Source organism: Polyergus mexicanus, unplaced genomic scaffold (assembly GCF_030449975.1).
Source record: "Polyergus mexicanus isolate NDT 795.1 unplaced genomic scaffold, iyPolMexi1.0 SCAF_13, whole genome shotgun sequence".
Lineage (NCBI taxonomy): Eukaryota > Metazoa > Arthropoda > Insecta > Hymenoptera > Formicidae > Polyergus > Polyergus mexicanus.
The window spans coordinates 3,377,977-3,404,912 of record NW_027223333.1 but is presented as its reverse complement, the minus strand read 5'-3'; the positions used below and the strand labels follow the sequence as shown (position 1 = coordinate 3,404,912).

Sequence of the window (26,936 nt, the reverse complement as noted above, 5' to 3'; positions counted from 1 at the left end):
TTTTATTTTAATTTGCTCTATCTTCAAAAATTAAAATTGTCTATAGTATTTATTAAGAAAAAATTAATAATTGCTTTAAACATTTCGCGAGATGTCAAGACATTGTGCGCATGCGCACAAGTATTAAGTGCCTGCAACAGAAACCGAGCGCGCCATTTTTCAAATTATTTATTTTTTTTAATTCATATAAGAAATATTAACACTGAAAAAAAAAATTGAGATCAAACGGTAAATTGTAAACTTTCTATTTTGTTATAGTATGTGTGTAATTCATTCAGCTATATATACAAGGTCCATTTAAAGTTTAATATAATTTTAAAAACTTGGCATATTTGAAAAATGAATAAATTTATTGGATTCAAATAAATATTTATTTCAATACTCTTTTACACATCATTTATTCAAAACAAATAAATATTTATTTAGTTTGAAAAGGATTTCTTACATCAAATGAATATTTTTTCAAATCAATGTAATTAATTTCAAATAAATAATGTGTGAAAAAGTGATAAATATTTATTTGATTTTAATCATTTTTTTTCAATGTTAATATATTTTTAATGAATTAAAGAAAAATAAATAATTTGGAAAATGGTTAGTTTCTGTTGCGCAGATGCTAAATATTTTTGCGCATATGCACAATATCTTGACATCCCGCAAAATGTATAAAGCAATTATTAATTTTTTTCTTGATAAATACTGTAGATAATTAATTTTTGAAAGTGGAGCAAATCCAAACAAAAAAGAAGCAATTTTCGTGAACAACAAAGATGAAATGATACTATGAGCGTTGCGGTCGTTAAGTGAGACGAGCCCGTGGCGGTGAGCCAATCAGCAAGCGGAACACCATTGTCGCTTCTCTGATTATATAGGATTCTAGTCTACACTATCCCACGTCTTGAACGATATTGAACACTGAACACTGTCTACTGCCATTGTAGACGACGCATAAAGGACATTCTATAATGGCAGTACAGAGTAAGAAGTCAGATTTTACGAGTTGGTTTTAAGAGCAAATGGGAATTGTTCATTTTGTTATGCGGCGTCTACAATATAGATTTTAAGCCATAAGTCTTAAGAAATTGACCAATCACAGTCAAGTATGAAAAGAATACTCGACTGTGATTGATCAATTTCTTAAGGTTTAGGACTTAAAATCTCTATTGTAGACGCCGCATAATTCCTGGTCTTTACGTCACTAAAAACAGTATACTCTCCTACTCCTCAGCTTCGTTACTGTTATTGTAGACGGCCCTTAAGCCCGTATTACACTATGGGTTACGGGCTTGGTTGCGGTTGGGGTTAGGTTGACAGTTGCGGATTGACCAATCAACCGGCAAACTGCTTTGGTCTGATTGGTTAATCCGTAATCGTCAACCGTAAGCCCAACCGTAATTGAGCCCGCAACCTATAGTATAATATGGCCTTTAAAGGGCATTCTACAATGGCAGTAGCCAATACAGAGTGAGGAGTAAGATTTTAAGAGTTGGTTTTAAGAACAAATGGGAATTGCCCGTTTCGTTTCTCCCGGCCTTTACGTCACTAAAAATAATATACTCTCCTTGATTACTAAAAATAATATACTCCTACAGCCTTGTTACTGCCATTGTAGACTGCCCCTTAACGCGTTACGTTACGTACTGATTGTAAACTTAGATTCGTACGTAACCTTAAACTTCAATCAACGAACAAAGAAAATCGTAACCGTAACAAAACAAAAGTAACGTAGCGAAAGAGTGATCAGAGCGTCATTATATATGAGATATATGAGGTAAGTATATGACATATCCCAGATAGCAAAAAAACAAATTCAGTATGCTAGCAATATGCTAACAAATTCAATCAGCAACTTTGCAGCAAATTCCGCTTTACTGCGTCTTATTAAGCTTAATTTTTGGCAGCGCGACTTGCCGATATAATATAACAGAGAAAATGGAGCAAAAATCGAGTATTATTTGCTATCATGACAGTAGATATGTAACAAATATCGAACGAAGTCTATTATATCAGATCTGACAACAGAAATCAAGCATGGCTTGCTGTTACAACGTAACGACAGAAACGCAAAAGTCAAGCATTATCTGCTGTCATAATGTGACGACGAAAATACTGTAAAGATAAAACACGTCTGCAAAGCATGATTACTAATATAGATATGGAATAAAAATTGAATATTTATAGTTATAAATAAGTAAATAAATATAAATTTAAATAAATGATTAATTAATCAATAATTCGTAAATTTCAAGATTTGTATGGAAATTGAACTCCTTATTTTGTTTCAAGCAGTTAATAATTGGACGATTTTCTATTGATCCATTCGGTTTCCAAGTTTAGTTTAATATTCTAAATCCTTTACTAGAATTCAGACATTAAGCTGATAAAAATAAATATGGCTCCTGCACAAAGGGGGTCGATTATGTATCCATGAAGAAATTAATGTATATTAGATATCTACTGGATGTTCTCAATGTGCATGAGGGATATCCATGAATATGCAGGAAACATTTATTAAACATGCTTTAAATATTCAAATGTCCGCAATACGAGATCTTATAAATATCCACAGGATATGTATGGCAATATCCACTGGATATCCACATCAATATTCAGTGGATATTTATGTAGATATTCAGTGGATATTAGGTAAATATCCATTGTATGTTGGTTAAATTTGGATCACAAAATGATTAATTAAATGTTCTAAAAGTTAAGTTTTATGAGACCCGTACATAACATATGTCCCATTCACGGGACATCATTTTCTGACGTTTGTTTGGTGGCAAAATTAAAACTAATTACAGTAATAATATATAATAACACATATTAATGTAACATATATTATAGGTAACTTTATATAAATTTAATATATAAAATTAAAAATTTTATTTGTATGGAAGTTAATTTCTATTTTATATTTTCAATAATTTAAATAAGATAATAACGAACGATTTTTGCTTATTCGGACATAAATTGTCCGAATAAGTGAAAATCGAACATTATTTATCTGTTCGATTTTCTAAAAATCAGTTCAATATCTGAATTCCCCGGTACGGGAATCGTATCAGAAGTTAAACTGGTAGAAATAATTACAATGTTATTATGTGCACGCATTGTGCAGACTTTATATATGTTCATAATAAGAACTTGAATACGGATATAGAAAATGAAAAGACGCAGTAAACGTTGCCGTACGACAAAAGGCGACGCGATAGCCAATCAATTTTTCGCTCTAATAGAAAAGTTGTAAGTTAATTGGCTACTGCATCACTTTTTGCCGCACGGCAAGCGTTTTCGCGTTTTGTGTGCAGAGTAGAAGCCATTACATCTAGATAGCCAAGTGTCTGTGAGGTTGCTGTCATGTTGTCAACAATAATACAGTTGTTGGCAACATGATAGCAATATGCAATAATCAATATGATTAATCACGCTTGGTTATTTGGGATATTTTTAATTTTGTTATCGCGTTTTGCAATCATTATATTTGCCTATTACAGAAACTTAAATACGAGATAGATATGTCATATAGCGGTAAACGAAAAAACTATGTATTGTATAACAATATAACATATCTTAATATTGCTGTGATTCTGCCATTATTTTATGACAACATACCATGTCGTATTTCTGTTGTGTTTTTGCTGTTATCTTTTGAAATGGCAGCACATATGCTTAATTTTTGCAGCATTTCTGCCGTTATGCCGTGCTTACAGATGAACTCGATTTCTAACGATATTCTACCGATATAGCATGATGTATCATATGTTTAGTTTTTATTTAGCTTTTGTTGACATATAGTGCCAACACGTAATGTTTTAAATCTACTGTTTTTATGCCAAGAACTTCTGCTTAAATTTTGCAGCATTTTTTGTAGTATATAATGATGCAAAGATTGCCTGTTTTCTGCTGCATTTCTGCCGGCACTAATTAAAACATAGTTCAGGCAAATTAGATTTTTTAGGTGAAAAAATTTGTAAAGTTTTGATTTTTGGACAATAAACTCTCGAAAGGGTTAGAAATAAGGTATAAAAAAGTTCCCATCCTAATCGTAGATGGAACATCTCCTTTTAGACGGAAAACTACTCCTGAAACAGACTCGTTTGGAGTTTTCTTCACTTATCTTCTAAATCGTTACTCAGACGAAAAAATATTATAGGACTAAAAATATTTGTCATGAAATTTTTCATAAAAAAGTTCTAATATATAATAAAGCTAATTCCCATAGAATTCTCGCAATTAGTGTTCAAAGTTAAGGAGAATGGAGCGCACAAAGGAAAAATTGCTCTAGCACGCTTTTTCGTCGCAAATATTTCTGAAACTGCTATTTTTACGCAAAAAATGATAACGACAAAAATTGTAGAGCAGAATATTTTCTATAATATTTTCTACTTGTCCTACAATTTTTTGTTTAATATTCTTCACCAGTCATCGTGTTAATGTTGAAATCTGCATTATCGAAAACAAATTGGAAAACGAACAGCTATCGACATCAGGACATGATTGTGTGTACCGCAGAATACTCGAACTGTGAAACTTCTTTATAGCTTGAACATAAACCCATATTGCATACTGCTTGGACGATACTTTTCGAGGCAATTTTGTTGCTAAAAACAGCGATTTCGGAGATATTTGGGACGAAAAAGCGTGCTAAAACGATTTTTTTCTTTGTGCGCTCCATTTCCCTCAATTTTGAACCCTAATTGCGAGAATTCTATGAAAATTAAGTTTATGGAATATTAGGCCTTTTTTATGCAAAATGTCATGGCGAATATTTTTATTTGTATGATATTTTTTCGTCCGAGTAACGGTTTAGAAGATAAGTGAGGAAAACTCTGAATGAGTCCGTTCCAGAGATAGTTTTTCGTCCAAAAGGGTGTTCCACCCACGATTAGGGTGGGAATTTTTTTGTCCCTTATTTTTAACCCGTTCGAAAGACTACATTATCCAAAAAATCAAAACTTCATAAATTTTTTCCACTATATGGCCTTTTTTGATTTAATTTGCCTGAATTAACAGCAAATGATGCCCGGCTGCTGTCGGAATTCTACCGATATAATATGTAGTGCATAATTTGCAATACGTGATCTGGCAAACTTGACTATCTGGGTATTTTATAGTAAAAAAATTTTGTAAATAAAATAATTAATTTGATAAATTAATACTTTTATTCATATTTATAACTTTACTGTAGTAGTTTATTTTCGTAGATATTATTAAAATATATTATATATCTCTTATTTTCAAATAACCATACCTATCTGGGTTTTTTTTATTTTGAATATTATGTTCATTATTATTTATATATAATTCTAATTACACATTACTCTAATTCTATTTTAAATAGTTTAACGTTACGTATTTAAAGATTTTAGATAAAAATAAAGTGCAAACTGTAAAACATGGATCATCAGTATAGTTCATATATTTGGAATGAAGAATCGTCAGATACGATGAATAAAGAAATTATTGAACTAGATATTGAAAGTGTAACTGATGCCAATATCCATGTTCCAGAAAAAATGGGCGATGATTATTTAATTGAACTATACAGAGAAAGAAGATTTCTGTATGATAAGAAAAATAGAGATTTTAAGAACAATGAAATAAAAAATAATGCTTGGAAAGAAATGTCATTGATCATGACAAAAGATAAAAATCTTGGTGAGTAAAATTGTGTTTAAACGTTATAATATATGATCCTAGAAAACATTAAAACTTAATATTTTAAAGACGTATTAAAATTCTCAAGACAATTTAAAATCTTTAAGAAAGAAAATTTTTTAAGATGTCCCGACTTGTAACATCTTAAAGCCCTCACAGCACCGAACATTGCAGTAAGATTATAGGGAGATTACAAACTTACACATTTTAATGATCATGTTACTGGTATACCATATACTACTAATCTTACAATAAAACCTTACTTTATAATATTGTTGGAAGATTAATGAAACCTTATTTCAATATTTCAGCAACCTTACACGCACTAACATTTCACTTTTCGCGTATGCTGAAAATATTACGAAACTATGAAATATTGTTTAATATTAATAATTGAATTTGATATGCACGTTTCCATATATCCAAAATTATTATTTATATAATATTTCATAAGAAATGTTAATGCACGCAAAATTCCAAAAACTTTATAAAAAAATAGTATTCAGCCGCTCAGTTCGTTTGTTTACCGCTGTGCGACGCGCGATGCATCCATTCTCGTATTTGAATTTCAGTCATGAGAAATATATAAAGCTTGCAAATAGCAACTGGCAAAAGATTAAAAATATATGTTGGAGAAATTGTCTTTACTGATTTATCCGTTTTTCTCCCATTTGAAGGCAGACTGCCAACCTCCCAATTTTTATATTCTATGTTAGTTCAGTTTAGATATATATCACGAGACACGTTACTACTAAAATGTTCTTTCACTGAATAAATCGTTTATTTCATTGCACATCCCGAGTGGAAAATTATCAAACCCAGCGATTCTCAACAGGTATGGGCCCAGGGATAATGTGTGATAAATATTTCCTGAGAGAAGTGTATCGTGAACAGTAGAATCGTGAAAACATAGTGACGCTGAATTTTGAGGTTATTCCCTGCCTTGTGCAATAGTGGAAACAAATAATCGGCAAAATGGAGAGCGAGTTTACGAGAGTTGTTAAGTTGACAAATAAAGAGACCTGGGCGGTTTGGAAGTTTCAAATACGAGTGATTTTAAACTCGCACGGTGCACTACAGGTTGCACTGGGAACGAGCGTGAAACCGACCCTAGGTGCAGCTGCGGATGCTGCTGCGCAAGCCGCGCACACAAAGGAGTTCGCGTCATGGAAGAAACTCGACGCAACAGCTCAAAAAGTGATTGTGACGACCGTCGGGCCGCAGCCGACGTTGGCTGCAACGTCGAAAAGAATAAACTGCACGTCTGCAGAAGATATGTGGCAGAAATTGTCGTCGATCTACGAGCAGAAGTCCGAAGCGAGCGTACATATGCTTCAACAGGATTGGTACAACGCCACAAAGCAGAAATCGGACGACATCTCGACTCACATCGCCAAGCTGGAGGATATAGCGCATCGACTTAAATTAATGGGTGAGGAAATTTCTGATTCGATGATGATCACGAAAATCCTCATGATTCTGCCTGAGAATTTTCGATATTTCGTTAGCGCGTGGGAATCGGCGCCAGCGGGAGAGCGAACGCTCGACAATCGAAGGCGAGATTGGTAATCGAGGAATTGAGAATTACCGTGCGAGGGGATAAGAGCGGAAACGCTTTATCGTCGAATGCCCAGCGAGGAAAATTCAAGCGCAGTCGAGGCGGCAGATCGAGAGGCGCGTCGAACAGTTTGTCGAAGCCAGGCAAATGCTACGTCTGTGGAGAGGCAGTGGGCCAGAGAGTGTTCGCAGAGGAAGGGAGACGACGATCCAGAAGGATCGAAAATCAACAAAGCGTCGGGGAAGAAACCTTGCGGCGAAGGCCTCGTGAGTGTAGCGCTCCAATCAGCACCGTCGCAGCCCGTAAGAGACGCAGGCTGGATCGTGGACTTGGGAGCCAGCGACCATATGTGTTGTCGAAGAGACTGGTTGCTCACGTATGAAGCTTTTGATCGCCCTGCGCCCGTGTGCATAGGCGACGGGGGTTGCATCGAAGCTTTGGGGAAGGGCTGCATCAACGTCGATATGTTCAACGGAGAAACCTGGGACGAGAATCACTTCGTTGGCGTACTTTATGTACCAAGACTGAAGTACAATCTGTTCTCGGTTGGCGCGGCGCTCGACAAGGGACTCGAGATGCAATCGACGAGTACAACTTGCGAATTAACGAGAAACGGACGCCTCATCGCGACGGGTATACGTCGAGGAAAACTCTACGTCATGCAGTTCGAAGTCGAGGAGCCACCGTGGTCGAGATGGAGAAAAGATCCGCCACAAGCGTACGTGAGCTCGACGGACACGCTTTAAAATTGGCACGAGAAACTGGCTCACCAAAACTTCCGTCACGTGAGACAAATCCTCAAGAGACTTGAGATACCCGTGAAGGAAGCGAAAGACCCATTTTTGCGAGGCATGCACCGTCGGGAAAATGCACCGGCTTCCTTTTCCTGAAAGCACGTCGAAATCCGAGAGTATCGGCGAGATTATACATGCCGATCTTTGCGGGCCTATGCCTACGAAATCTCTTGGAGGATCGAGATATTTTCTCCTGCTGAAAGACGACTACTCGCATTACCGCAAAGTGTATTTCCTCGAGAGCAAAGCGGGAACTGTGAGCTGCGTAGAAAAATTCTTCAAGAAGGCGGAGAAACATTGTCCAGGAGGAATCCGAGTATTTCGTACGGACAATGGACTCGAATTTGTCAACAGCGAGATTAAAACGTTGACAGATGAACTCGGAATTCGACATCAACGCACGGTTGTGTACACTCCGGAGCAAAATGGTTCTGCAGAAAGAGACAATCGCACTTTGAAGAAAGCGGGAAGGACGTTCATGCTCGCGAGAGGTTTCGGCGCGGAATTTTGGGCAGAAGCAATCAACACGCCCGTAGCTACTTTCAATCTGACCGGAACAAGCAGCATCAAAGGCGCGACACCGTCAGAACTGTGGTTCGGAAAAAAACCGGACGTGAAGAATCTCCACATCTTCGGCGAAGAAGTTTTCACGCACGTGCCGAAAGAGAAGCGTCGATCACTCGATGCGAAAGCGAAGAAAGGATATTTCATCGGCTACGGCCAAAAAACCAAAGGATATGGGTATGGTATCCTGACGAAAACAAAATCGCAACTGCGAGAGACGTCGTCTTCTCCGGAAAATTCGACCGAGCAATCACGAAAGGAGTACGGGAAGACGACGATGCATGGTTGAACGAGGAGCATGAACTAGAAGACTCTGAGGACGACGCTGATGCGATCAAGAACGGCGATGGACAAGAGACCGAGCAACAAGAGAACGCCGACGAGATGGAACAAGACGCACCGGAGGTCGAACGGGTCGAGCCTCATGTTGAACTTGAAAAAGCAGCGGAAGAAATAAATCTCGACGATGGAAGAGACAATAATCAAAACGAAGGCTACAGACTTCGAGACAGAGGAACGTTGAGACTTCCCGAGAGATACCGTGACTTCATCGACAATCTATTTCTAACTGAAAATCAGGAGCCTCTCTCGTATCACGAAGCTACCGAAAGCAAAGAAGCGATGCTGTGGAAGAAAGCCATGGACGAAGAATTCGAGTCTCTCATTCGAAATAACGTATGGGAACTCGTGGAAGCAGTCGATAATCCGAGAACAATAGACTGCAAATGGACGTTCAAGCTGAAGAGAGACGCTGATGGGAACGTTCAGCGTTATAAAGCGAGACTCGTCGCGCGCGGATTCAGGCAGCGGGAGGGAATCGACTACCAAGAGACTCACAGTCCTGTAGTCAGATTCGATTCGATTCGGACTATCCTCGCCATAGCTGCGAGCGATCGCATGAGGATAAAGCAGTTTGACGTAAAAACGGCGTTTTTGTACGGTGATATAGAGGAAACGATTCACATGCAGCAACCTGAGGGATACGATGATGGAACCGAAAGAATTTGCAGACTGAAACGAAGCTTGTACGGTCTCAAACAATCTTCTCGTTGCTGGAATCGACGCTTCACGGAATTCCTGAAGAAATTCAACCCGAAGGCATCAATCGCGGATCCTTGCGTATTTACAAGCCAAGACGACAACGAGAAACTAATCCTGGCGATCTACATAGACGACGGACTCGTCGTTTCGCAGAATTAAGCGCTGATCGATAAACTTCTCGACGGTCTCAAGACGGAATTTGAGATAACGCATAACGATGCGAATCTGTTTTTGGGCATGCAAATAGAGCGATCGTCAGACGGTTCGATTTTCTTGCATCAAGAAATCTACGCGAAGAGGATTTTGGAGCGATTCAGGATGGAAGAAGCGAACCCAGTGACTATTCCTGCAGATCCGCATCAAGGATTTGATCTCCCTCTTGTTCAAACGGGAGACCAAAGTGATCCAACAACGGCTCCGTATCGTGAAGCCGTTGGAAGTCTTATGTATTTGTCGGTGGCAACGAGACCCGATATCACATTTGCGGTGCATCAAGTAAGTCGATACCTGGAAAATCCCACGACAATGCATTGGAAAGCCGTAAAGCGAATCATCAAGTATCTCAAGAGTACCATCGGATACGGGCTGCATTTCGAATGTGGCAAGAAAAAGGAGCTACTCGCGTACAGTGACGCAGACTACGCGGGAGAACTAGAGACGCGGCGATCGACTACAGGATTCGTCCTAAAATTCGCCTCGAGGACGATCTCGTGGAATTCGCAGAGGCAACAATCCGTTGCTCTGTCGACGACGGATTCAGAATACATGGCCGCTTGCCAGACTGCAAAAGAGATCGCATGGATGAAGTCTCTCATCAAGGAACTTTTAAACATCAAGGACGTTCCCACGACGCTGTATATGGATAACCAGAGTGCTATGTGCCTCGTGAAGAATCCTGTATTTCACAAACGCATGAAACACATCGACGTTCGATTTTATTACGTACGAGAACGATAAGCGGCAAAAGAGTTTTGGCTGGAGTACGTTGCATCAAACGAGCAACAGGCGGACATCTTGACAAAGCCGCTGCCTCGGCAGCAACTCCAAAGCAATCGCGAAGCACTGGGGGTCCGCGGAGATGAGCATCGAGCCAAAGAAGAAAGAAGAAATCGACAATAGTCGATAAAGCCAAAGCGGGAGTGTTGGAGAAATTGTCTTTACCGACCTATCCGTTAATCTCCCATCTGAAGGCAGGCTGCCAACCTCCCAATTTTTATATTCTATGTTAGTTCAGTTCAGATATATATCACGAGACACGTTACTACTAAAATGTTCTTTTACTGAATAAATCGTTTATTTCATTGCACATCCCGAGTGGAAAATTATCAAACCCAGCGATTCCCAACAATATAATTATTTCTATCAGTTCAATACTATACTGATACAATCCCAACATAGGGAATTCAGATATTGGACTGATTGTTTCTTAGATCGGGCCGATAAATGTCTGAAAAAGTTTAAATCATCCATATTGAAAAAAAAAATATATATATACAATATATTTTTTCGATATTCCCAAAAATACACTAATAAATAGCTTGTTTTATTTTATTTAATGAATTTTTTGTGAGATTCCATATTAAAGAAAAAAAAAGTTTGAATTATTAAATTATTATTGAAAAAAACGATTGAAAGCTATTGAGAACCAATAGTATTTAATCGATTTTTGCTAATATAATATTTTTTTGTAAGGATTCCTATATTATATATTGAAAATAATATTAGAAAGTTTCTGGCATGTTGTATGAATATTAATACAATGTTACGCGCAAGGTCTCTAAAATGTTAATGGGATGAATTTGGGCGAACATTTTCATGTTGCTGGGAGGGTAATGGCAGGTCTATTAATCTCCGTGGAATGTTACTACCTTACAATTTAAGATGACTGGAACCTTACTGGGATGTTGATATGCTGTGAGGAAGATGCCTAATTTAAGAATACACGTTTAGACATTGAGTATAATGAAATTATAGTTAAACAGTTTAAATAGTACTTCATAAAAGACGATTTGGGGAAACATATCTTATTTATGACGTTTTTCAGACATATTTGTTCTCTGAGATAGATTTTCAATATGTAATAAATTCATTTCTCTTTATATTCATCATCCATAAAACAATTATTCAATTTATAATATATTATTTTTCAGGAAATCATTACACGGCTGAATATTGTAAAAAAAGAATAACCACCTTAAGGGAACGATATGTAAAGTTGAAGAAAGAACAGAATTTGAAAAGTGGAAGTGCAAGTTGTAATAAAAAGAAATCTTCCCTTTTATCGCAATTGTCCTTTTTAGATGAATATATCCAAAGAAGACGGTCAGTGTTTTATACGTAATTTTTTACATACACGAATTTTTATATATTAATATTCATATTTTCATAAAATTTTTATTTTACTTTTGTTTAACCTTTCTTATAGAACTTTAACAAATGTGAAAGAAAATGAAAATGCACAAATGTCTACTCTTAATAAAAATGCAGCTGTATGCCAGAAAATAAAAGTCGCAGAAATTAGCAATTCCAATAAAAAAGAATCTGAAAAATCTTCATCAACCCAGGATAACACTGAATACGATTCAACTGAAGATCCTACATTTTATCAAAAACCACATAAAATAATAAAAAATAGTCCCGCAAAAAAAAGCAATGAAAATGATGACACTTTACGTGATCTAACTAATGCAATTATTAATATTTGTACTCAGCTACAATCGAATTCAACAACACATGGAAACATTGTTTCTAAATCTGCAGAACAAGCTTTTGCAGAATTTGTTGCTTTTTCCTTACAAGAAATGAAAGAGCCAGAACGCAGTATAAGGCGAAACAAAATATTTCAAGATCTCACTACACCACTCGATCAGTTATTGTAATAAGATGTCTATTTCCTTTCATATTTTGAAATGTTTTTTAATGACACATTTTTTTAATATTTTATTTTATTTTTATCTATATTGATAGATATATATGTATATTTATGAGTAATATAGATCGATCTTTCTTAGTTTATTCTATGTTCAAGTTTAACTAAAGACGAAGTATTTGAAGTTTGCGTTCAAGATGTAAATGTTTAAGTGGAAAATTATTACAAGTATTTTTATTTTATTGAAACTAGCGTTAAAACCAAAAAGATTCGAATATATTGAATTGTTGTAATCTTAATATAAAAAATATTAAATGTTATTTTTGCTAGTACAATCCGTAACGTATTTTAATAACTATAAAATGTTTTTTTTCAATAAAACTATATTATTATAATGTTTTATTACATTTAAGAATAAACAAAAAAATTATGATTTATTATACACAAATACACAGTAACCGCACCGAACATTGTAATAAGATTATAGGGAGATTACAAACTTACACATTTTAATGATCATGTTATTGGTATATACCGCTAATCTTACAATAAAACCTTACTTTATAATATTGTCGGAAGATTAATGGAATCTTATTTCAATATTTCAGCAACCTTACGCGCTAACATTTCACTTTTCGCGTATGCTAAAAATATTACGAAATTATGAAATATCGTTTAATATTAATAATTGAATTTGATATGTACGTTTCCATACATCTAAAATTATTATTTATTTAATATTTCCTGAAAAATGTTACTGCGCGCAATATTCCAAAAACCTTACAAAAACATAGTATTCAGCCGCTAGTTTGTTTGTTTATCGCTGTGCGACGCACGATGCGTCCATTCGTATCTGAATTTCAGTCATAAGAAATATATAAAGCTTGCAAAGAGCAACTGGCAAAAGATAAAAAATATAATTATTTTTATCAGTTCAATATTATACTGATACAATCCCAACATAGGAAATTTAGATATTGGACTGATTGTTTCTTAGATCGAGCAGATAAATGTTTGAAAAAGTTTAAATCATCCATACTGAAAAAAAAATATATATTTTTTTTAAATATTCCCCAAAATACACTAATAAATAGCTTGTTTTATTTGACTTTATGAATTTTTTGCGAGATTCCATATTTAAGAAAAAAAAATTTGAACTATTAAATTATTATTGAAAAAACGATTGAAAGCTATTGAAAACCAATAGTATTTAATCGATTTTTACTAATATAATATTTTGTTGCAAAAGGCTTCCTTATTGAAAATAATATTAGAAAGTTTCTGGTATGTTGTATGAATATTAATACAACGTTACGTGCAAGGTCTCTGGAATGTTAATGGGATGAATTTGGGCGAACATTTTCATGTTGCTGGGAAGTTAATGGTAGGTTTATTAATCTCCGTGGAATGTTACTACCTTACAATTTAAGATGACTGGAATCTTATTGGGATGTTGATGTGCTGTGAGGGAATGTACCGCTCTTCTAACCATCAATGCTTTAATAAGAATATTACATTATCGTTTCATTTGCTAAAGTAGTAAGTGGATTGTGCTTGTTTCTTTTTTTCTCTTTATTCTTTTAATGTTTTTTTTATATAAAGGACCACGTACGATTCATATGAAAAGAACGTTTTCGGTCAATTCGCTTGAATTTGTGATATGTTATAGTTCTTGTGTCCCTGATCAAAAATGCCAAGTTGCAGAAACTTTTTATGTCCAGTTTTTGAAGAATACGGATATACAAGAAAGTATCGAAATTTCTTAATATTTCGAAAAATATGCATTCTGGAAAAAAATGTTTTTTATAAAAGTTACAGGGTTTTGTGTGACGCATTATATAGCATTATTATTATGATCTTGAATAGCGTTGTCAAAGTCATGTAAAGATCACCTTGACATTTTTTAACAGAAACCCCCATTTTTGATTGCATATTCTTGTAGCTTACTTTAAGAGTTTAAAGGATACAGTACCTATAGGTAGTATTACTTGAAAGTGATTTTTACATGACCTTAACAATGTTATTTAAACTCACACTAATATTGCTACTTAATACGCTACTGAAAATCCTATAACTTTTATTTGAAACATTTTTCTCAAAACTGCTATATTTTCGAGATTTGAAAAGATGTTTCAAATAAAAGTTATAAGGTTTTAAGTGGCGCATTAAGTAAATGTTAGTGTGATTTGAAATAACATTATTAAGACCATGTAAAAATCACTTTCGAGAAAACTAATGCTGACAGTATTATATCTTTCCAGTCTGATAACTTAGAAAATACTTAATGGAATGGAACTTTATTATTTGGAACTTATAATGTTTTGAAAATCCCTTAAGGTAAGCTATAAGAATATATAATAAAAAATAGGGGGTTCCCGTCAAGAAATGTCAAATGTCAAGGTGATCTTTACTTAACCTTGAAAACGCTATTCAAAGACATATAATTATATTACTATGTAATGCGTCACATAAAACCTTGCAAGTTTTATATAAAACAATTTTTTCTTAGAATGCGTATTTTTCGAAATATTAAGGGGTTCCAATACTTCTTGTATACCCATATAATTCGGAAACTAAGCCATTAGAAAGTTTCTGTAACAACTTGACATTTTTGATCAAGAACACAATAAGAACTACCCCATAAGCGCGTAATATTATTTAATATTCTAGGCGTATTCTAAGAATATTAAACATATATTTAATATTCTTAGAATGTTTTGGAAATTCAAGCAAATTGACCAAAAACGTTTTTTTACGTATGAATCGTGCGTAATCCTTTTTTAAAATAATTTTATTCTTTTTTCTTTATTGTTTTAAGAAAAGTATGTCTCTATATCAATGATTTTAAGCTACAATATTAAGATCATTCAGATTATTTTATCTTAATACAACTCAATTTTCAAATCATAAAGTTTAAAAAAAAAGATGTAAATATTTGATTATAATTGAACTATAATTGAAAATAATTAGCCATCTACGATTCCGATACAACGGGCAGGTAAAAACGGCACAATTCATTACTAAATGCATCAATAAATATTATTTCGTAGCATTTTATACCTTAATTTGTGTGGAAATTGATATTTGCAAGTAATAATAAAATAATAATAATATCCATGCACGCATTGCTGCGCGTTATAGCGTGCGTTTGCGTACGACAATGTTTCCATACGCGCGTTATACAAATATGTGACAGCTGTCAATTACATGCGTATATAAATGCAATATTTAATATTAAAAAAATAATATAAACCTAATATAAGCGTATAACATAGTAAAAGAGAAGAAAGAAAAGAAGAATATTAAATATAGAAAAAGTAAATAATCTAATGTAAGCTATTAGCTAGTTATATAACCAAAAAAAATACACAGTTTTCTTTAAAGAATATTTTACACTTTCTTAGGAGAGTTATTTTTTTATTTCATTTACTGATACCGTTTTTGCTGGAATTATTACAGTTATTATTTCTTGATATTATGTAATATTGATTAGTTTACGTCATATAGTGACGTGCCGAAACTCGACTGAAATTAACCGAGTTCAATAGACCGCGATGTGTCATTGTTACGCACGTCTAAAATATTAAAAATTTTTAATTTCAACGCGCTATAACGCACCGCATCGCGCGCGTAAAAAAAGTACACATTTTATTGGTGGCACGCATAAAGTTAGCTACATAAAGTTAGCCCGATCAATTTAACTTTTTAATAATTAAAATTATCTAATCGTTTGGTGGTCGTTTGGTGGTGATTAGTAGCCTAATTAAAACGTTTGGTGGTCAATTGTTTTTTTTAAATTAAATAATTAAAATATTGGTGTAAAGTTAGACGGACATTTTTAATTTTTAGTCTAATCGATTAAATCAGAGCTTATTCGATGCAGAATCGTTACGTGGTCATAAATCCTTACTAAATTTACTCAGAATTATGTCCTTCACAACATATATCAAGGTCAAGGTCATTGAGGCTAGGTAGAGAGCCTCTAGGAGAGAAAGGCGCCAACCCAACCAGCCCTTTCCTGATTGTCATAATATACCCAGTAAGCAATTTGATAACAAATTGTTGCCAAATTGGCATCAAATTCGCTCAAAACTTGGTAACAAATCCAGTGCCATCTGTGTCCGCATTAAGCTTGTGTTTTGGTGACAAAGCTTGTTGACATAACCTGACAGCAAATTGACGGCAAAAACCGAGCAAAGCTTGACATGATTTGACGTCAAATTGATGGCAAAAATCTGCCAGCTTAATCGGTAATAACAACTCTTGTACCAAATTTGTAGCCTTTTTGCTGTCAATAATTTGTAGCAAGCACTTGGCAATATCTGTTAGAACAGACCTGGCTGACTGGGTATTTGGTCGTTGCGACGCCAATGCAGAGCAGATGGGATACGAATTCTCGGACCAAAAATATCAAATATTTGGGGTTATATTGCGCATTATATTTTGTAATATACGTAATATAACCTTAAACATTTGATATCGTTGGTTCGAGAATTTACTCTGCATTGGCGTCGCAATGACCAAATCGGCACATATTATGCCAGCCAATCACAAAATGGCTGGTTGGCGCCTCTCTTTTTTAGAGGCTCTCTAGGGCTAGGTCCCCTTTTCGCTATATTTACCAGAGCCATTACACAATGAAGGCACGCGTAGATGCAGGGTCAGCGCACATGGTTTAATAATCGTAGTAGCCTAATAATGAACTACACCAAACGTTGTAATTAGATTACCAATCACCACCAAACGATTGTCTTTCAATTTGAAATTAATTTGAACAAAATTGGTTAATAAATAATAACCCAGTAAGCAATTTGATAACAAATTGTTGCCAAATTGGCATCAAATTCGCTTAAAACTTGGTAACAAATCCAGTGCCATCTGTGTCCGCATTAAGCTTGTGTTTTGGTGACAAAGCTTGTTGACATAACCTGACAGCAAATTGACCGGCAAAAACCGAGCAAAGCTTGACATGATTTGACGTCAAATTGATGGCAAAAATCGAGCAAGATCTGCGCAAGACAATCTGATAGCAGATTGTCAGCAAAAACCGAACAAATTCTGCAGCTTTTGGCCATTCATATAAAAATATATATTTAAATAGATTTAAAGCCTTAACCCTAAGTAATAAAATGATGATAAGTTTTGGTCATAAAATGACCATTAGATAATTAGACATTATATAAAATCATATATTAATATGTTAAAACATATAGGTAAATTCAAATAACTTAATTTATAAAATTAAAGATCTTTTTGGACAGAAATTGTTTGAATAAGTGAAAATCGAACAATTATCTGTCCGATTTGCAAAAAATCAATTCAATATCTGAATTTCCTGTATAAGAATTGTGTCAAAAATTAAACTGATAGAAATATATATACTATAATATTATTAGCATTTTGTAGGCTTTATATACACTCATGACAAGAATTTGAATACGGGTATAGATAATGAATAACGCGCCGCATAGCGATAAGCGACTGAACTATTTTATAATACTTTGTAATAAGCTGCAGATTTTGTTCGGTTTTTGCTGCCAATTTGCCATCAGATTGCGCACTCTAGATCCTGCTCAGTTTTTGCCGACAATCTGATGTCAGTCATGTCAGCAAGCTTTGCTCGGTTTCTGCCGCCAATTTGCTGTGTAGTTATGTTAGCAAGTTTTGCTTGATTCTTGCCGGCAATCTGCCAGCTTAATCGGTAATAACAACTCTTGTACCAAATTTGTAGCCTTTTTGCTGACAATAATTTGTAACAAGCACTTGGCAATATCTGTTAGAACAGACCTGGCTGACTGGGAATATATTTGTTCGGCTAACTTTATGGCTTCCAGTTAGCTATCCCCACTATCTAACCGCATATGGTTTTTTTTACTTTTTGGATACCACCAAACGTTGTGAATAAAGGATTTGTGATCACCTAACGATTCTACACCGAATAAGCCCTGATTTAATCAACTAGACTAAAAATTAAAAATGTCCGGCTAACTTTACACCAATATTTTAATTATTTAATTAAAAAAAAAGATTGACCACCAAACGTTTTAATTAGGCTACCAATCATCACCAAAAAACCACCAAACGATTAGATAATTTTAATTATTAAAAAGTTAAAGTGGTTTGGCTAGCTTTACGCAGCTGACGTACTACTGTTTGCGATATAATTAATTTCCTTCATTTTAAGTATAGTTATCTCTTGTGCCGGGGAGATGTGAGGTGGTTTTATTGTAAAAGGGTTGTAGCTCAATAATCGAAATTTGTGTATTTTACGAGCTCATAAATCGATAAACAATATTTAGTTGAAAAATAATTAATTTCTTTGATTTTGAGTATAGTTCTCTCTTGTGCCGGGAAGACGTAGGGTGATTTTATGGGTTAAGGGGATGAGCTGAAAAATTAAAACTATATTAGCTTAAAAGCTCATAAATAGCTCCTAATTCTGCCGCAAAAATTGATTGAATATTTTTATTTTTAAGTGGTGGGGGGGCTGAGTCGATATCGACTCAGCCCCCCCACCATAAATATTAAATTCCTGTGTAGTGCAACGAGCTCAAAATTTTTAATTTGCGGGATATGAAAGCTCATAAATAGCTCATAATTGTACGCTATTTGTTTTTTTATTTTTGCAAGGTGGGGGGGCTAGCTCGATAGGGGTGGTAACGTCTATCTTTTCACTTTCTGCCTTGCGTTATGGCCAACTTTTAATTCGTGCGTTAGAGATTGACATATGTCATGTTGTCATTTGATCATAATATTCCCAAGTTGGCGATATCTGACATAATTATATATATATAATTAAATAGAATATCTAAGATATATCAAGTTTAAAATAGACAAAATGTATATATATATATATATTTTTATATTAACAATAAATCTGATCTTCTTAATAGACCTTTTTTAAAAATATGTAAAATGTTCTTTTTCTTATATAACATAATTAAATTTTATATTTTATTTAGGTTTTATAAAAACAGGAGCAATGGATTTATATAAAGAAAATCCAAGATATTTTCTAATATATATATATTAATAGTTTATTTTTTTATTTCAATACTGAAAATTGATTGGCAATTTACAATATATTATTTAAATGTGTCTACATTATTAAACCTAAAAATCTATTCTATTATATTTTATGTATCATTTTCATAGTCCTTGGGGTTTTTGCGAGAAAGAGCAGCATTCTTCTCCTTTGCCCAATTTATAAGCAAGTAAGAAAACATGAAAACTGTAACAAATAAATGATCCATTATTAAAGCATTAAAATGCATCTCATTAAATTGCAAAATAAATATGCAATTATATGTTGAGTATATTTTGCATGTTTAACTACGCCAGAAATTTTTATTATTGAAAGTGTATAATTATAAAATATATATATATATATATATATATATAATAAAATATATATAAATATAATTAAATTGTTGCCAATATTAACATACATATATATATATATATATATATATATATATATATATATATATATATATATATAAATACATATATGTATTTATCTTATTTTCTCTAGTGACTTTTCTATGGCGCATTCATACATTCTATTTTATTTAGAAGTTAAAATATACATATAACAAGTATATTACAACTTATTTGTTCACACAAATGTTTTAATTAATTTAAATATTGTTGTATCATAGATATCACCATAAAAAAGTGGATTACTAGTCATTGGTGACTCCTATCTTATCTAACATATTAATTATGTAATTATCAAATATGCTTACAAGGTGCAACACGAAATACACGATCTTGGAAACGCCGTATCAAGTTCGGTACACCTTCGGATATTATTCCCTTGAAGGCTTTCTGTTCATATGGACTAAGACGGAAAAAGACAATGCCATTAATTTTGGCAAGATTTCCGAATTGTTTTCCCATGATTTAGCTAAAATGTATAAAATGTATGATTTAACAGAACATAACCATTCTCGAATAAGTATAACAACGTAAATTCTTCAAAATATTGCTTAAATTCAATATGTTGAATTTAAATCAAGTTCGATCACACACTCCAAATAAAAAAAATGTATTAACATATTGTATAATTATATAATATTTCTGTACCTGCAGCGCAACACATACACATACAAGAAGTGTTGTGTGTGTAGGTGTATGTATAATACTGTGAAATTGGTAGTCGACTCTTCGGCCGTGTTCCGATATTCACCTGCCAGTACTGAAAATCTATAGTTTACGTCACATATACTAAATTTTCAGTACTGGCAGTAAAGTGGGGAGTACACACTTTTAGGCCGATATTACATTTGTCGTACGACCAACTTTTTAAGCATATTGATTGGCTGCAAAATAGTAACTTTCTCGAGTCTCTAGAAATTAGCTAATCAATGCGCTTAAAAAGTTGGTCGTACGACAAATGTAATATCGGCCCTAGGCTATATTACACTACGAGTTGCCGGTTCGGTTACGGTAGTTGCAATTTGACCAATCAACCGACAAGCTGCTTTGGTCTAATTGGTCAATCCGTAATTGTTAATCGTAACCGCAACCGAGCCAGCAATCCGTATTGTAATACAACCTTTATAGCTGTTAAGGCCGTATTACACTACAGGTTGCGGGCTAGATTGCGATTGGAGTTAGGCCGATATTACATTTGTCATACGACAAATGGATGCGGCCTCATGGACTAATATTTTCCGCATAATGCATATCACGTAACCAATAAGAGGCATTAAGCGGGGAGTACACACTCTTGCATAAACGCGTAATCATAAGCATAAGAAATTTGATTGGTCAATTTCTTTATGCATAAGGAAATGAACTAATCAAATTCCTTATGCTTATGATTATGCGCTTATGCAAAAGTGTGTGCTCCCTGCTTTACACGTTTTCTATTACACAGAATAGAAAATCTGATTAGTTTCGCAATACGCGTTAAGATGCCTTTACACGGCAGCGTCAAGTGTCGAGCGTCGAGAGTTAAGCCGGATTCACACCTTGGCAAAAAAGTAGAAAAGCAGAGGCCAATCAGAACTCGCGCTGAAAAAGCAAAATATACTTCTAACGAGTTCTGATTGGCTTCTGCTTTTCTGCTTTTCTGCCAAGGTGTGAATCTGGCCTTAAGCGTCTGCGCAGAATATTGTTACCCAGAATTATATTTATTTTGTTTATTTTATTATATAATAGATATGTGTGTGTGTGTTATTATTATTAATCAAAAATATATTATAAAACGTTACTACTCTGGCAGTATAAATTAAAATAAAATAAAAATACAAATACAGTAAGAGATTTTGAATGGTTAAAATATTTAAATAAATAAGACACAAAAAGAGATTTACAAATGACAAAATGACACAGTTTGAAAAACTATTATTAAAAATAGGAAATGATTTAAAGAAGCAGTATATTATAAACATGCAGAAAAAAAATTATAAATATTACATCCCTTAATCCTTGATTAGATTCTGATATTCTGCTAGAGGATAGTCACGTTTTATATATTTTTTGTTTATTAATAATATCTATTGCGTTTAATGTAAATAAATATTAATTTTCAGTATTAGTATTGTGTATCAAAACATATATCTTTTATCTCGACCGAATTAATATCATTTAACATGCTATTAGCAACAAGAAGCTGGAATCTATATCTCATTCAAATTCCTGCGCAATGATTTCTGTGTAGACGTAGACCATTGACATAGGGTGTTTACGTTTAGTAATCGGATTTGCAATCGGATTAATCGCAATCAACCGACTAGGAAAAAAGTTCCTTAGACTAATCGGATTTGTAAACATATCTATGAAGCGATCGGATTATCTTATTAATAAGGGACTGTAGGAAAGCGTGAAAATTTCACTCGTAGCGCAGAATTTTAAGAAAAAATAGAAAAGTAGATATGTATGTATTTTTTGTTATTCTCATAATAATTAACTTTCATTCTCCTTCAAATGTATATTGAGTGATGAATGTATTAATGTTTTACTGATATATTTTAAAGAAACAAATAGACTATATAACCTCACTTCATTCTTAATATCTTAATATCGTTTTAATATCTTTAACATATTAGTTTTTTGAAACAATATTTTTTTCGAAATATTCCAAACGACTTCACTTCTCCCTTCCCCACTCCATCAGAGTGCATTAGTTTTTTTTGTTTTTCAAGACAAATGTGAACCAACAAATATTTTAATTAGTTTTTCCGTGACCAACAAACGATTGCGCATCGATTGAATTAAGTTTGAAACAAAAATAATATCTTTCCGGCTAACTTCACACAAAATTTTTTCATATTTTCAGAAAAAATATTAACCAATAAACGTTATAATTAGACCAACAAACGATTCGTAAAAAAAAAGTTATAAAAGTGAATGTTGACCGGCTAACTTTATGGAGCTCTAACTTTGGGAAGGTGTGCTCAAGCCTTTAAGCGGGGAGCACACACTTTTGCATAAACGCATAATCATAAGCATAAGGAAATTGATTGGTCCATTTTCTTATGCATAAGAAAATTGACCAATCAAATTCCTTATTCTTATGATTATGCGCTTATGTAAAAGTGTGTGCTCCCCGCTTTACTATTTACTATATTAAGTACACTTTGAAACTCAAATAATGCTGGCATTGTAGTAGCTGGATAGCAGTACGAGTGGCCCATAAAAACATGGCCGACGATCTAATCCCCCTCTTCACCAGTGCTTCACCCCCGCAGCCTTATGTTCATTCCTTTACCTCCGTAGTATAATATGATCACAGAGCTTTATTACACAGCAATCTTAATCGAGTTTAATAACATCCGTAGTTGTGAAACTGGTCAATCACATCCTCTGAATCACTATTCTCTGAAGAATGACTGTGATTGGCCAGCCTTAGAACTACGGATGTTATTAAACCCGATTAGGGGTGACGTGTAAACATAGTCATAGGTTATAGACATAGTATATCTAGACCGAGCGTTTGCCTTTATTTAAGGAGTGGGGATAAGGATGCACGTAGAAAAGAACATACTCTGTTTTGTGCTCTTTGCGTTCTCTCTCGCTCGCATATAGCATAGCATTCTTTTTCGTCATGCAACGTGCGAGTGAGAGAGAACACAAGGAGCACGAAACAGAGTATGTCCTTTTCTACGTGCACCTCGGCTCCCACTTCTCAACACTCGGTCTAGATGCACTATGTCTATGAATATCATACATTTTTCTCTGTGTAATCTATGGTTGTCGCCAGCTTTCGCGAGTGACGAAAGTAGAAACTTGACCAACTTTTTGAGCAACGTCGCGCCGAATCTCGCAACTGATGTGACATTCGGAAAAGCAGAGCTCTCATTGGATATCGCCATTCACTCATCGCTCATTACGTCCAGTGTGCAAGGGCCATGAATCTTTTGTAAAGCCCATATCAGACTACGCATTGAAAATTGAGATTGAAAATTGAAATTTGACTAATTAGCAAGATTGGGAAGTAACGCGTTACTTGTAACGTCGTTACCGTTACAGTTACTTTTTTTCGGTAACGATCGTTACTTTTTTCTGTTTGTAACGGTAACGGTAACGTCGTTACATTTTTAGAGTAACGGTAACGAATTAGCCGTTACTTTTATCGTTATTTTTTAATTCTTTATTATCTTATATATCTATTCAATAGATAGATGTATTTTTTGAAAAATATTTTGTAGCCTTCTATCATAGGCTGCATTCTGATAGTCACTGCCAGTACTGAAAATCTATAATAACGGGAATTATAGATTTTACAATATTGGCAATGAATATTGGAATACACTCTTAATAATATCAATATTTCTCTTATCAATATTTAAAAACAATGTTTGGTAAAAATTTTCGACAAAATTAAAATTTGTAAATTACAATTTAAATTTCTATAAAGATAAGTGTATTAAAAAGTAAAGATTTTAACATAGAAAATTAGAATCATTAAATAAGTTTAATATAAAAAACGCTTGCTATATAGAGACTAATTTAGAGTTTTTAATTGTAACATATTACATTTAATATTGTTTATTAAATAATTTTATAATCTTATAGCTTATTTTAGCATTACAAAAAACAAAAACATAACGAAAAAGTAACGAATCATTACTTTCCAAGTAACGGTAACGGTAACGCGTTACTTTTTAGAATTAGTAACGAGTAACGGTAACGAGATACTTTTTGCAAAAAATAACGGTAACGGTAACGCGTTACTTTTATAGAGTAACGTTCCCAACCCTGCTAATTAGGGCAAAGAAATTTTAATCCCTTTTATTCTGATTAGTCAAATCCCAATCTTTAATCTTCAATCTTCAATTTTCAATGCGTAATCTCCCATACAGCACCGCAAGATTGCAATAACATTGCAGCAACATTTTTCTGCAAGATTGCAACATTGCAGAAACATTGCGAAATGTTGCTGCAACGTTGTTATGATATTGCAGCAACAGTAAAATGTCCGCCTACAGAAATATTGCAATATAATATTGCAGCAACATAGCAATATAATATATATGCAATAATGCTTTATGTATATTTATCGATATAATATCCTTAACATATGAAAAAAATAATAAGAAATTAAGCCTATAAGAGTCAGGATCTAGCGTGTATATAGATTTTCTGTATTATAATAATAACAAAATTATAAAATGTAAATTTTTCAGTACACATTCGACTTCCTTCAGTGACAGAGAATATCTAAGAGAAATAAGAAAAAACTCAATTTGCAATTGTGTAAATTCACAATTTCTTTGTATCCGAAATATTCAGATATACGGATGCAAAAAAATTGTAGTGAATTTACGTATACGAGTTTTTTCATATCTCTCTTGTCTTTATATAATCTCAAAATTTATTTGTTAAAATCTGAAGTATCCTGCATATTAGAAAATTATTCTCAAATTTTTGATTTTATATAAGAATGGAAACTATTAAAAGAATTCTTAGTCCAATGTCTGAGCCCCTGTATTGGGATCATATCATACGACTTAAATTAACAAAAATAGTTATTATATCTTTTTAATCTTACTAGCCGCTCTTTGTAAATTTTATATAATCATCATGACTAAAAATTAAATGCGGAATAGATAGCGCAACATGCGCCGCATAGTGGTAAACGAATGAACTAACAATTATTGAATACTTTTTTTGTAATATTTTCGGAATGTTGCTGTAACATTGCTAAAGTTATATTGTAAAATAATGTCTTTGCAATATTTCTGCAACATTAAACTGCAATATGCAATATTACAATGTTGCAGCAATGTTGTTGCAAGCTTCAGTGCTGTATGGGCTGATATGGGCATAAGGGCCCAAGCACAGACTTTTGCATAAGCGAATAACCATAAGCATAAGGAAATTGATTGGTCCATTTCCTTATGCATGTGCTTATAAACCAATCAATTTCCTTATACTTATGGTTATGCGCTTATGCAAAAATCTGTGCTCGGGCACTAATTATATAGGTCTGTTCTTTACAGCTGAACTGGCTGCACCAGTTCATAGCCCATTCTTCTCTTTCCAATGGGGACAGAAAAAGATAAACTCTGAACCGGTGCAGCCAGTTCAGCTGCAAAGAACAGACCGTATGTTTAAAGCAGAAAACATAAAAGAATGAAATATAAAGAAAGTCTTCGACAAACCATATTCCACAGATTATTCATTGCTGATATAGATGATATATTATACATAGAGTTTACATTGTTATGTGTATATAGATGTAGACTACTATAGTTTATGGATAAATAACTAACTCTGCAAAATACTTGCACGCACTACTGTAGGTAAGTAAATCTTTGCATTGTCGATAATAAAACAGTAATTTCAATAAAATGTTTATTTTGTTGTTCTTGAGGCAATTACAGAAAAGATCTATATATTTTCGATAATAAAAAAATAATTAGATAAACTAAAATAACGCGCAGCGAGTATTTTTCCTGTCACATTAAATCCCATAAGATCACTATTTTAATGATATCTCATCGGTAATACTGTATGATTAAAAATTAATATACCGAGATCTCTTTTCTGAAACAAAACATGAATAAAGTAATATGCGTGCGCGCAAATGTAATTTTTTTCGAACTGATTAGTTTTATTTTTGTACATATACGTCACTTGTAAATATTCTATATTTTCAAATAAAAGAAATTAGATTTAAATTAATATTTGTTACATACAAGAGCGCGCGACATTTTAAATTGTTTCGTCATTTAGCCAATCCGATCCACGAAACTATACATTCAACAGATGCTTTCTATCTTTCTACGAGTCACATTCTTTACGATCTCCCTTTGTAACAAGTAGTTTTATTGGTTCGAGATACCAGTCTTCGGGTGCGTTCGTCTTGCGTAGCGTAATATCATCGCAGCGCCTCGCGTTATAACAAAATATTTATAACAAAAAAATTCATATATATTTTATTATTTAGTGCGACCCTTGGGCAATGATATTACGTTACTCTAATTGCCGTTAT

At 33.6% G+C, this 26,936-nt stretch overlaps 2 protein-coding genes across 4 annotated transcripts; one reads left to right on the top strand and one right to left on the bottom strand.

The window, feature by feature from the left end:
- The first annotated feature begins 1,468 nt into the window (after positions 1-1,468).
- LOC138938853 (uncharacterized) lies at positions 1,469-13,014 on the top strand. 3 transcript variants are annotated; one of them, XM_070306186.1, is made up of 4 exons: positions 1,469-1,771; positions 5,515-5,661; positions 11,769-11,940; positions 12,044-13,013. In XM_070306186.1, the coding sequence occupies exons 2-4, from the start codon at positions 5,520-5,522 to the stop codon at positions 12,495-12,497; spliced, it is 768 nt and encodes a 255-aa protein (XP_070162287.1). In that variant the 5' UTR covers positions 1,469-1,771; positions 5,515-5,519; the 3' UTR covers positions 12,498-13,013. The 3 variants fall into 3 exon arrangements, with proteins under 3 accessions (XP_070162287.1, XP_070162285.1, XP_070162286.1); XM_070306184.1 differs by having other exon boundaries at positions 5,366-5,661; XM_070306185.1 differs by lacking the exon at positions 1,469-1,771 and adding an exon at positions 4,875-5,106 and having other exon boundaries at positions 5,366-5,661; positions 12,044-13,014.
- A 6,484-nt stretch (positions 13,015-19,498) lies between these two features.
- Positions 19,499-20,690, bottom strand: Uqcr-q (Ubiquinol-cytochrome c reductase ubiquinone-binding protein). Its single transcript, XM_070305908.1, has 3 exons — positions 20,576-20,690; positions 20,236-20,396; positions 19,499-19,718 (listed from the first exon to the last, which is right to left on the bottom strand). Exons 2-3 carry the CDS (start codon positions 20,387-20,389, stop codon positions 19,624-19,626), a joined length of 249 nt encoding a protein of 82 aa, XP_070162009.1. The 5' UTR covers positions 20,390-20,396; positions 20,576-20,690; the 3' UTR covers positions 19,499-19,623.
- Between the last annotated feature and the right edge of the window lie 6,246 nt (positions 20,691-26,936).